The sequence below is a fragment of the Acomys minous genome (assembly GCF_964271855.1).
Source record: "Acomys minous genome assembly, chromosome: 13".
Classification (NCBI taxonomy): Eukaryota; Metazoa; Chordata; class Mammalia; order Rodentia; family Muridae; genus Acomys; species Acomys minous.
The window spans coordinates 109,137,424-109,150,046 of NC_140495.1; the positions used below are offsets into that span (position 1 = coordinate 109,137,424).

Sequence of the window (12,623 nt, forward strand, 5' to 3'; positions counted from 1 at the left end):
ACCAAGGGCAGCCTGGAGCAGAGCCAGCTTGTCATGAGCCCTGGTTTCCAACACTAGGTGGGTGGCAAAGCTTCAAGGACTTTATTCTTGCAGAAGGCCCAGTGAAAGGGATGGAGGCGAGGCCCCTGAGCTCCATGCGGCTGCCACTGAGAAAACAGCTGGTAACCAGGCATGGGTCTCAGTGAGGCTAAAGCGAAGCCCAGCAGACCCCCAGGCAAGCTCCAGAGAGCAGTGGTGAAAACCCACTGCCACCTAGTTTGAATGTGTGCTGGGAACAAAGGAAGGCTTCCTTCCTCCTCAGCTCTCCGAAAAAGAGTTGCACTTATGATACACAGAGGGAAGGTTTCAGCTGCTTGTGTGTGCACTTTCTCCTGCAGCTGCAGTTTCCTGGTCTAGGGCCACAGTGGTCAGCCCTCACCAGCTCCAGCCTACCCAACTCGAAGGGAACAGTGACACTCCAAGTGACGAGAGCTATGGGTGCCTAGCTGCTGTAGTCTCAGGGCTGGACACTTAAGTTGGAGCTGTTCATGCAAGCGAGGCAAGCACTCTACAACTAAGCCACATCCCCAGCCCTGAAAAATATCACATTAAATCCAATCTGTCAGTACGTTTTTCAAAGACAGAAGCCTTGACAAGCCTTTTGGAGGATCTCAATCAAAGTCACAAAAGAACTGGAAAAAAATCAGACAATCCAAACATGTCAAATGTCTAAAGGAAAGGCTGCGCTTTCGGAAGGCCGTGTGGCTCTGCCATGCACAGTTCGTGCAGCTACCTCCTGTCTCCTGTGCAGGACCCTCTGCCACCCAACTCCACCTCTTCCTATGCTTCCACTGCTGATCGAGGGTTTCAAAGCATCTACCTAGACAGGCATAGGTAGACTACAGAGTAGTGGTGGAATGACCAGTGACATGAACTAAGTTCCAGACTGTCAAATGAAACCTTCAAAAAGAAGCTACTCATTATGGCTCAATAATTAAAAGGTAGACCAGGCCAGACATGGTGGCGCATGCTTTAATCCCAACACTCGGGAGGCAGAGGCAGCGGATAGCTGTGCGTTCAAGGCTAGCTTGTTCTACAAAGTGAGTTCAGGACAGCCAAGGCTACACAGAGAAACCCTGTGTGGGGGGAGTAGGGGAGGGGGGAGGTAGACCATGTTCAGTATGGCCGATAGTTTTGAAAAGCCATTTATATTCCATTATGTAAATGGCCGGTAAGCCTGTGAAAAGGCGTTTGGTACCATTGCCTATGAAGGGAATTTAAATGTTGTAAATCACTGTACACGACCACTTAGTCCCTCCAGCTATGCCAGGCACTGAGGCTGGGAAGCTTAGCGTCATCCTGGGGAAGGCAGTAAGAGCTCACCTTTAATGGGGAGAAGTGTATAAGCATGCAAACTTGCCACAGCAGCCGTCGGCAGAGGCATACACCTTTAACCCCAGCACAGAGGCAGGTGGATCTCTGAGTTGAAGGCCAGCCTGGTCTACAGAGCAAGTTCCAGGACAGCCAGGGATATTACACAGAGAAACCCTGTCTCAAGAACTGTAGGGGAAGAGAGAGAGAGAGAGAGAGAGAGAGAGAGAGAGAGAGAGAGAGAGAGAAACAAAAAGCCAGCTAAGGTGAAAGCAGACAAACAGTCACAAGTGTGTGAGGCAGCAGGGGCACGGGACCCACAGACTGCTGGACAAAGAAATCATGAAGCCACTTGGGGAAAACCTGGAAGGTCTTCAGAAAGTTAAATATATTGTTACAATATATTCAGCAATTCAGTATTAGAAAAATGCAGGCATACCTCCACACAAACCCTGAGTACCAGTGTTCAAAGCAGTATTAGTCAGAATAAGTCAAACACCCCAAGACCTAAATGTTCACTGAGTAATGAGAGTGAACAAGGGGCGAGTATCAACTCAACACAGCATTGCCTGACAATGCAGAAGTGCGAATACATCCCGACCCACCACCTCGAGCTTCAAACACCTACCACTGAGTAACAGATACCCCACAGAGGCCGCGTCCTACAGGTGTGCGCACTGTGAACAGCCCGCAGGAAGCACAACCCCACACAGCAAGGAGATAATGGCGGCTTACAGGGGAGGCTCTACAGAAAGTGAGAGGTGAACCCTAAGTGCACACGACTTCTTTGTAGGAGTGATTAAAGATTAGAGTGTGGTGATGGTTGTACACATCTGTGGGTATGCTATACAGAACTGTGTCTGGACACAGGCAAACACTGCAGTATGTGACTTCAAAAGTTGTTATAAGGGGTGAGGTGGCTGGGAATAAAGTAGAGTACTTGCCTAGCATGTGTGAGGCTCTAGGTTCAATTCCCAGCAATACACACAAACACGCACGCACGCACGCACGCACGCACGCACGCACGCACGCACGCACGCCCTACCCGATGCACAATACGCCGTTACCTAAATACCAGCTATCACCTGATTAAGCACAGTGGCCCTGGCTCCCAGAGGCTTTGGTGAGGAGGGATCCGAGCGCATCCACCCCAGCTCCACTGTCGTTCGTCTCTTCCTTCTTTTTCTGGTTGTTGAGACAGGGTTTCTCGGTGTGGTCCTGGCTGTCCTGGACTCACTCTGTAGACCAGGCTGGCCTCAAATCCAGAGAGCCAGCGGACTCTGCCGGGACTAAGGCGTGCGCCACCACTGCCCTTTGTTCTACACATGAAGAAACTACATTCAAAGGAGTTCCTTCACCCAAGGCAGAATGGAAGCTGGGCTGCAGTCAAGCTAGGTGCTGCAGGCCTAGCATGTGCCGGGGAGGGGCGGGGGCCAGGTTGAGCATGGCGTCACCACCTACTCAGGTACAGGATCTTCTCCCTGCTGCTCTGTTCTGTGGAGTGTTGGGGCTGGTCTTGTTGTTGCCCAAATGAGCTCACAGACCCCAAAATGTTTGTAACCTTGCCTAAACCTTGTTCCTGTTTGACCAATAGAAAGCCATCACACCTGGGCAGGGCAAACGGGGTGGGTGTGGCTAAGGTTCCAGGCCTGGGAGAGACAGAGAGAAGCTTGGGAAAGAGAGAGACAGGAGAAGAGCAGGAAGAAGGAAGGCCGGAGTCATGGGTGACGCAGAGGAGAAGCACGTGGCCGGCGTGGATGGAGGATTTGGCCCAGATGATGACAATTAGCAAGTATTTGGGATTATGGATGGGAGGTAGACATTATTAGAAGCAGATGGCAGGGATCCCATACCTGCCCCACTATGGGAAGTCGGTTAGGGCATTAATATCTGCCCTGCCCCAGGTTAATTAAGCCTATTTTAAAATATAGCAGGTGTCTGTGTTTCATTGATTGCTAGCAGGTTAGAAAATACTGCCATAATTACAGGCCCGATAATACTCCTTATGGGCTATACTTATGAATTAACAACAACAATGGACATGTGATCTCCTCATCTAGCTAGCTCAGGCTCATCTAATGCCAAATCCTCCGGCCATGAGCCTGACTCAGGGTCCTCCAGGCTCTGACCCTTACAGTGTAGGCATCAGGGGCTGCTGAGATGACGGTGGCTCAGCAGCAGGTAAGGAACTTGCCACCGAGCCTGATGACACGAGTGCAATACCAGGGCCACATGGTGGAAGGCAAGAGCCAACTCCTGTAGGTTGTCCCCTGACCCCTAGAGGTGCACCACTTGTTTCACCACGCTGTGCCTCAGTCTCCTCGCCTGCAAAACAAGCACTCAGTGCACGCATGAGTCTGTATAAAAGGCCCTGGGTAGCTGGGTGGCAGCGGCGGCGCACACCTGTAATCCCAGCACTCAGGAGGCAGAGGCAGGTGGATCTCTATGAGTTTGAGGCCAGCCTGGTCTACAAAGTGAGTCCAGGACGGCCAGGACTACACAGAGAGACCCTGTCTCGAACCACCCCTCCCCCTGCAAAAAAACAAAAACAAGCCCCCCTGAGTAACATAGGACCATGTACAATGAACACAAAACAATGAAAATAATGGGCCTACAGCAAATGGGAGAGAGACAAGAGAGGTGGCTGTGAAGACCAGATGCCCAAGGCATGACATACAGTATGGGGTACAAAACAATGAGTAAAAAACCAAACAAACAAAAACCAGGGCCCAGGGGTTGTTCTAAAATAGTAATAACAGTGAGACAGAGACATGGACTTGGATGCAGCCGCAGCCCAGCTCCCCTGTTGGGAGAGCACACGTGCCAAAGTGCCCGGGCCAGTGCTTCCTTATCACACCAGCGCAGCTCGCCTGGGACAGAGCGCTCCTGGCCTCGCTCCTGACCGCGCCATCCCAAGCATGAAGCCCCAGTCCCTCCAATGACCCCAGAAGGCTGCGGCTATCAAGCCCCATTCTCCTCTTCCTTCTCAGTCCCTAATGTAATCACAACCAGGGCCCAACAGCAGCCTGACCAGGACGCCTAGACCCAGGCCTGCCGCGCAGGTGCAGCAGCCTCTGCCTGAAGACTTTGGAGGCGCAGTGACTCCCAGCATGGGCACGGACAGCAGCCAGAATGCAGACACTGTGTGCTGTTTGGATGCCCAAGGAAGACATCAGCTCTTTTGCTTACGTTGTCCAGCTACAGACCAAAGAAGCCCGTTCAGACGGGGACGCGTCCACTCGGTCTAAGGAACACCTGAGGAACTTGTCCCCTCTCCTCCCCTCCCTCTGCCCCCCCCCCACGTGATCTGTGTGGATCTGGAGTTGGAGCACCTGCACCGTCCCCCTGTGGCTCATCAGTCCTCAAACCCCGTCCATGTGGTGCTGTTTGAAAGCTATACTCTTTCCCCCATAGTTGTCACTTACTCCTGACCATCAGATCAGCTTCCTGGCGGCCTCCTCCTGTCACTGCCCTCTTCCACATCCTTTTGCCATTCCAAGCTTAGAGCCCCAATGTTCTAAGTGGCACTCCACTGTTGTTTTCAGCTTTGGGGATCCACCTGGTGCCTTTCTCATGGGAAGCAAGCACTCTGTCACCGAGCTACAACCCCAGTTTCATTTTAAAAACTGAGTCTCTCTTAAGTTACTCAAGTTGGCCGTGAACTCCTAATTCTCTTGCTCAGCCCCCAACTAGCTCAGCTCCAAGGCTGCATGGCAGCACAGACTTGCAAAAGCTGACTTTTAGTGCCTGTCCTCCACCACACACCCAGTGTAGCTTCCCCTTCCCCTGTGGGTCTCCCGTGCTGCTTAGCTGTGCCAAGGCCCTCCTCCGGTTGGCACCGTGCACAGCGCCCCTTGCCTGGACACCATCTCCAGATGTCCTCTCCACCAACTCGCCCCTCCAGTCCACTGCCAGCCCCAGGCAAGATGCCTTTCCTGCCCACACACGACCTCCCCTCCTGCTCCGCCTCCTCCAGCAGGTGCTCTAAGTCCACACACTTGATGTGCTAACAGCAGCAATACTGACTGGCTTACAACAACTGATGTAATTATCTCCAAGGAGACAAACTGAGTCACAGGCTAACTGACCCAAGGTCACAAAGCAGGAACAACCTAGTGCCAAACCCATGCCTTCTGTAATCCTGTAATCCTGACCCAGTAATTAAAACCTGCTTGTGGAGCACCAAGATCATAAGTTGCTCAATAAGAGGCCCATGCTTCCCCCACCCAGAGCCACGCCCCACATTGCACATTAGAATACTCTGTGACAGACAGCTGGAAGCAAGGCCAAGCCCCTAGCCAAGGCCAGGTCTGGTGCCTAGCGGCAGCCCACACAGCCGCCTTCCTCCTCCTCCAGGGAGCTGTAGGGAAGGGTCAAGTACCATGGCAACAAGGCTGTGGAAAAGCCAGAGCACCCTTTCGATAACCCCAGACTGATGCGAGTGTCCCCACGTGATATACACCCCATGTACATGGACATGACACTATGAGTCTCGGGATCTACAGTGCCAAGCACTTGTTTTAAGGTAGAAGAGCAGCCATAGGACAGATCCGAGGGGGTCACAAAGCAGCTGGTCAGGCTGTGCACCCCAAGCCCTCTGAGGATGCTGCAGACACGTCTCATGGAGGGTTGTTCCTGTGCCACTAAGAACAGAGGTTAGCCCTGCCTTCAACTGTTTGTTTTCTTAAAAATATGCAAACAAGCTGGGTGTGTTGGAATACACCTTCAATTCCAGCACTAGGGAGGCAGAGGAAGGTGGATCTCTGAGTTTAAGGCCAGACTGGTCTACAGGGAGAGCTCTAAAACAGCCAGGCCTACACGGAGAAACCGTCTCGAAAAATTAAGTAAGATAAAAACATACAATCAGAAGGTCTGTGTAGTCCCATTGCTTGGGGAGGTGAAGGCAGAGGGACCAAGAGCTGAGGATCACCCTGCACTACTTGAGGTCCTATTTGGAAAAAAAGACACAGAAAAACTGTAATGCAAATAGAAAATTAAAACATAAAGACATTAAAAGGCTGGGACTCTAGTGATCCATGAGTGAAAAACAGACTTTGTGTCATTTTGACCAACTAGCCAGTCACAGTAAACCCTAGTTCCTATTACCTTGTTGTTTTGTTACTTGAAAAACATTCAGAAGGAAACAAGTTTTGTCCAACAGTGTACTCTGACAGAAAGTCTGACACAAACTAGCCTTTGTGTGTCCTCTGTGCTACTCTGAGATGGGGCAGGGCAGGACAGGGGGCACCCACAAGGCAAGAATAACTATTTTTAACTCTGGGAGAAGAAGTCATGAAAATAGATGTTCCTGGGCTGTCGCTCCTCCCACAACTCTCGCTGGCTGGCTGTCCGCATCCTGAGGGTATGGCGGCCCACCATCCCTGCTACTGAAACTGCAGGGACCAGGCCCAGCCACAGCAGACCTTCCCTGCAGAGAGCAGCAGGCCCTCCAAAGAGCATGCCTGAAGTCTGTACAGCTCCCAAGACGACACAGGCTCAAGGCTGCAACAGCAGCTGTGGGCAGAAAGAACCAGTTAGCGCCAAGTCCTCAGCAAGGTGGAGGGTGCCATAAAGCAGACACCCAGGGCAGAGCCTGCGTCCTCCTTCCTAGGGCTGCAGCGTGGCCGGCAAGGATGTGGGGTGGGAGGGTACTGGCCTTCTCTGTGTGCTCTCATGTCAACAGAGCTGACCTTGAACTCCTGGTTCTCCTGTCTCTGCTCTCCAAAGTGCTGGATTATAGCTGCCACCACAGCCTACTTCGTATATACTCCCAAACCAGCATAGCAACACCTACGGCAGAGGAATTGATAAGGACAAACCTGCAGAGCTGACTAAAGCCTGGCACACAGGCTGACTGGATGTCATTTCAAACCCTCTTCAAAACCTCCCTTAATTTGGCCGCGGGGGGTGGGGGTGGGTGGGTGGGGTTGGGGGGGGGACGACGACAAGGAAACAATTTGAACCTCTTAGTTTTTTGGGTTTTTTGAGACAGGTTTCTCTGTGTAGCCTTGCTATCCTGGACTCATTTTGTAGACCAGGCTGGCCTCGAACTCACAGAGATCCACCTGCCTCGGCCTCCCGAGTGCTGGAATTAAAGGTGTGCACCACCGCGCCCGGCCACCTCTTAGTTCTTCACTCTGCAAGCAGACCCACTCTTCAGTAATGATTTAGCCGAGCGGGAAAAGCGCGGCACCCCCCCCCCCAACACTTTCCAGCACATGGGAGGAAACAGCCTACCCACCATGAGGAGAGGACTCAGACAGACACAGACTCTACATACTTCAAGAAGCCGGCTAGGCAGAGGCAGGTGGTTCGAGGCCAACCTGGATTACAAATCCAGTCCAGGAAAGCCAAGGTTACACAGGGAAACACTGTTGTGCAAAACCAGGGGCCGGGGGCAAGAAGCTAAAATGGACAGGAACAGCAAACAGGAGATAGCCGCGCAACATAATGCAATGGTGCGAGGCACAGGCAGGCTCTGGGTGGCAGGGCAGGCGCACAGGCCCCCTGCCAGGTTGTCGCCAGGTTCTCACCTCAGCTGCAGGTCCAGAGGAGGCCCCTGCTATGTTCAGGTCACACTGCTGCATCTCATGGACAGTGACAGGGAGCGCAGTGAGGAGAGCTGTGAACACAGGAAGGCAGGCCACAGTCCCAGAAAAGGCGCCCTGAGACAGGGTTTAATTTCCTGTTAGAAACACCCAGGGACTGACTCCTAAGTGTCCCACAAAGGACCGGAGCCGCACAGCTCACCAACTACAGCTGATTCTTAGGGCTGCGTCCTTCTTTCCATTACTGTGGCGTCTGAGGATGGAAGCCATGACCTTGCACAAGCCCCGAGGGTGTTCTACCACCGAACTCCATCTGCATCCCGGCAACCAACTTCTAAAAACAGTATCAACTCCAAGACATAGGAGCAAGGCATCAGACCCATAATCGGAATCCTAGTTCCATGGTAATCTGAAAAACGGACACATTCATCCACCTTTCTACTTCAACAATTAAGAAAGATGGCGCACGCCTTTAATCCCAGCACTTGGGAGGCAGAGGCAGGCAGATCTCTGTGAGTTCGAGGCCAGCCTGGTCTACAAAGAGAGTACAGGACAGCCAAGGCTACACAGAGAGACCCTGTCTCACAAAACCAAAATAAGCAAGCAAGCAAGCAAGCAGCAGAACACCTTTAATTCAGGAAGCAGCAAGCCTTTGGGACTGAGACTGTGCTTTTTGGGATGGCTGCTACGAAAGAGACCCAGAGGCTTGGGGCTGTGTTCCCTCCACCTCAGTGCAGAGGCCACTGGGATGGGGGTGGGTTGCTGGGTGGCAGCCATATTGGCTAGCGTCTTCTCCCAAGCACAGCAGGGCAGCAGCAGAACTGATGGCAAATTAAAGGCCTCAGGCTCTGCTGGAAGCCCTGCCACATGAGGCTCCTCACATCAAGTGCTGAAGCAGGTGACTTGCTGGAAAGTGAGGACACTAAGGCAAGGTGCTGTACACTTCCCGCTAAAGGGGACCTGGCTCAAGAACAAAACTCCTAGCCACCACAGGCACTGCGCCTCTCGAGCCTCAGCTGCCTTAGTGTGGAACTGCAGCCTCGCCTGTCGGGCCTGACGCCCTTGACTTCCAGGCAGAAGTTCCACATCAGAAGCCCCAACACTGATGTCCTGGTGGTCAAACTGGGTCTCTAGATGGCAGAAGTGGGGAGCTGCCCTCAGGGGTGGGTGGTGCGAAGACTGACAGGAAGGGCACTCTGTGGAGCCCTTAAGTAGCAAAGGAGCCTCATCAGTGTGTGCAAGTGTCCCCTCTCTCCAGGCCACAGTCCTAAGCTCCCGAAGTCCCTCAACAGCCCCCAGGCTCCATGTTTTCTATCTAGGGCAGCCATGGGCAGCGGGGCCAAGACCCTCTCAGCCTTAGGTCTAGAGGGGAGGCCAGGGCCACAGGTGTGCACGCTGCATTAACAAGATGTCCCTTCCCTGCTGAAAAAAACTGAAGAGCCTTATGCCAGGCGTGGAGGTTCACACTGTCACAAGGTTCACCCCTGTCACGGGCAGGAAGGTAGCATAACAAGTTATATTCTATTATGCCGAGGGGCATCACACAAGGCTCACATTCTAATTTCCTAACTGTGGTCCTAAGCCTGTCTCCCCAAGGCCACTCATCTGTGTGACACATCTTAGCTGGAGGTCAGGTCCTGTCTCTAGCAGAGGGCTCTGATTAGAGGGTCAGGATCCTGGGGGAGACTCTCCAGGGCAGGGCAGATCAAGGTGGCATCTTGCAGAGCAAGGCATCGCTCTTGGTTCTTGCTTATACATTGTCTAGTGGGTGTCATCGGGTTCTAGGACTGTCTGGTTATCCTGAGTGAGTGACATCACTGGGTTCTGGCTATCAAGGGCAGTCTTGTGTGTAGTGGGGATCCTGACATCACTGGGGTCTGGCTATCAGGCGCAGCATTGGGTGTCCTGGGGACCCTGACATCACTGGGGTCTGGCTATCAGGCGCAGTATTGGGCGTCGTGGGGACCCTGACATCACTGGGGTCTGGCTATCAGGCGCAGCATTGGGCGTCGTGGGGACCCTGACATCATTGGGGTCTGGCTATCAGGCGCAGCATTGGGTGTCCTGGGGACCCTGACATCACTGGGGTCTGGCTATCAGGCGCAGCATTGGGCGTCGTGGGGACCCTGACATCACTGGGGTCTGGCTATCAGGCGCAGCATTGGGCGTCGTGGGGACCCTGACATCATTGTGGTCTGGCTATCAGGCGCAGCATTGGGTGTCCTGGGGACCCTGACATCACTGGGGTCTGGCTATCAGGCGCAGCACTGGGCGTCGTGGGGACCCTGACTAACTAGTTGCACATGCCCGAAAGGCATCCTGCTCATGACACTCCTGAAGTCCCACCACACCGGAAGCTGAGGCAGGAAGACAGCTCACGCACTGGAGGCCAGCTACACAGAGTACTGGAGGAGCCTAGACTGGATAAGACCCTGTAAAGAGAAAGATGGGGTGGGGTGGGGCGGGAGGGGGCATGACAGAAAAAGACAGACTAACCAACTGACCAACAGGGAATAAGATTGGACCGCACACACCTCATCTGCGATGCCAACTCTTCTCACACAGTTGTAATTCTCTCTTCTCAGGGGCGGTAGGAATTTCAACAGGCCATTTGGAACTCACGGTGGGGCAGCAGAGTTCATCCGGGTTTGAAGAAAAAAGTTACCAAAATGAAAAGCGCTGGAAGGAAAGGCTACTGTCCTGCAGCTGCCTCCTCCTCAGCCCAGGGCCAGCCACCAACCACCCCCACCCCCTCCCCACAGACCCTCCCACTCCGTCATCTGCCCCAGCAACTCTGTCCTTCCATGCCCAGGTAAGGAAAGCTGCCAGCAGGTTGCTGAGATTGCTCCCCCTCCTTCCCCTCCAGCCACACTGGTGCGGTGGAGACCCGAGTAAGATGCAGCAAACGGATGCTGTTGGACCAACAAATGAACAAGCAGAGCACTGTATGTTTGTCCTGTTTAGTTTTATGTTAACTTGACCCAAGCTAAAGTCATCGTGAGAGGAGGGAACCTTAATTAAGAAAATGATGCCATAAGCTCAGGCTGTACGCAAGCCTGTAGGCCATTTTTTAAGTTAGTGATTGATGGGGGAGGGCCCAGGCCTCTGCGGGCTGGTTGGTCCTGGGTTCTATAAGGACGCAGGCTGAGCAAGCCAGTGAGCAGCACCCTCCATGGCCTCGGCATCAGCTCCTGCTTCCAGGTTCCTGCCCTGCTTGGGTTCCTGCCCTGACTTCCTTCGATGATGAACTGTGTTGTAGAAGCCTAAGCTGAACCAACCCTTTCCTCCCCAAGTTGTTTTAGGGTTTCATCACAGCCACAGAAACCCTGACTAAGATAATGATGCTCCAAAACAGAACTGTCCATGGAAGGACCTGCATCTGTCCGACCGAGGAAAAGGCCTCTCCTAAGCAGGAGCCATTTCCTCTAATACAACAGGCAAGGTAGGATGATGACTCTGTCAGGCTGTCGTTACTGTAAGGAAATGCCTGAGGCTGAGTGCGTTACAAGGAACGCACTGTTTGTTTAGTTACCATTCTTGGAGGTTCAGGGAAATGGGCTAGCATCAGCAGGGCTCTAGCGAGGCCCTCATGACAGACAGCAACATGACAAGAGTGTGTGTGAAGGAGAAATCACGTGAGACAGGCTGCCAGGGGGCAAGGAAGGGCTCAGCCTCGCTCTGTTCTAACAACAGGCTCCTAAGAGAACCCGGGCCCCCTCAGACACTGGCTACCACCTTTACACAGCCAAACAGCCTACAGCAGGACTAGTCTCTCTCCAGCAGAGACTCCTAGCACAGCAGGTTGCGGGAGGTCCAGGCAGCATTGACGCTGTGGCTGGAGCTGCTCATAGCAAGTCATCAACCAGAGTGAAGGGAAGACCCAGGACACACCAAGTAACCTAAGGAAATGTCTCCAAGCTCTAGAGTCAAAGGACGTGGATCACTGCCTTTATTTTTATGCAGTGCAATTCCCAGATGAACTACACAGCGTCACAAACCCAATGCAGATGGGACTCTGAATGGCCAGAATATGTTTATTTTTAAGTTACGTGGGCGCAGAGCATATTTCAGAGCAAAGGAAACGTTTTCCAATAGACCAAATGAGGAAATGTTTCCTTGAGATGAGACACATCTGGAAAACCTGGCAATTCGCTTCTTGTTGATGTAAATTTCTGAGGCCAGGATTCTCTGCATCATTTTGAAGACAGACTTTACAGAAGAAAGAGAGTGTGCGTGCATGTGTGTGTACCAGAGGACGATCCTGGGAGTCGTTGTATTAATTTTTACATTTGCTGTTGTTAAAATGGCATCTCACCATGTAGCCCTGGCTACCCTGGAACTTGCTATACAACCAGGGCCGCCCTAAACTCACAGCTAGCCACGTACCTGCAGTCCTAGCCTCCGCCTCCGGAGTGCTACAGGTGGAGCCAGCCTTCCCCACCACGCTTTTTCAGGACAGGGTCTCACAGAGAACTTGGAGCTTGTCTTAGGCCCTAGGCTGGCCAGTGAGCTCCCAGAGCCCTCTTGTTGATGCCTCCCATCATTGGAATTACACCAGGCTTCCTTCCACTGGGTCTGGAGATCTGAACTCAGGTCCTGACTTGGTGACAAGCACCTTCCTTCACCAGTGAGCACCTCCTGGCATCACTGAATGCACACTGCCTGGCAACAACGGAGGAAGCGACTTCAATCCAAAGCAGCTTCACTTTCACAGCTCAACTCAGT

At 52.9% G+C, this 12,623-nt stretch overlaps 1 protein-coding gene across 7 annotated transcripts in view; it reads right to left on the reverse strand.

Annotated features, from left to right (window-relative positions):
• The window catches only part of ANKS1A (ankyrin repeat and sterile alpha motif domain containing 1A), a 155,058-nt gene that overhangs the window by 117,223 nt on the left and 25,212 nt on the right, over nucleotides 1-12,623 (reverse strand). The window contains exon 1 of one of the 7 annotated variants that reach the window (XM_084754176.1): nucleotides 10,433-10,576. The exons of the other annotated variants lie outside the window; for them this stretch is intronic. Within the exon in view, the coding sequence (XP_084610302.1) occupies nucleotides 10,433-10,437 (5 nt within the window). The 5' untranslated portion in view covers nucleotides 10,438-10,576. Of the gene's footprint in view, nucleotides 1-10,432; nucleotides 10,577-12,623 lie in introns of those variants that run through there. 7 annotated transcript variants of the gene reach the window in all.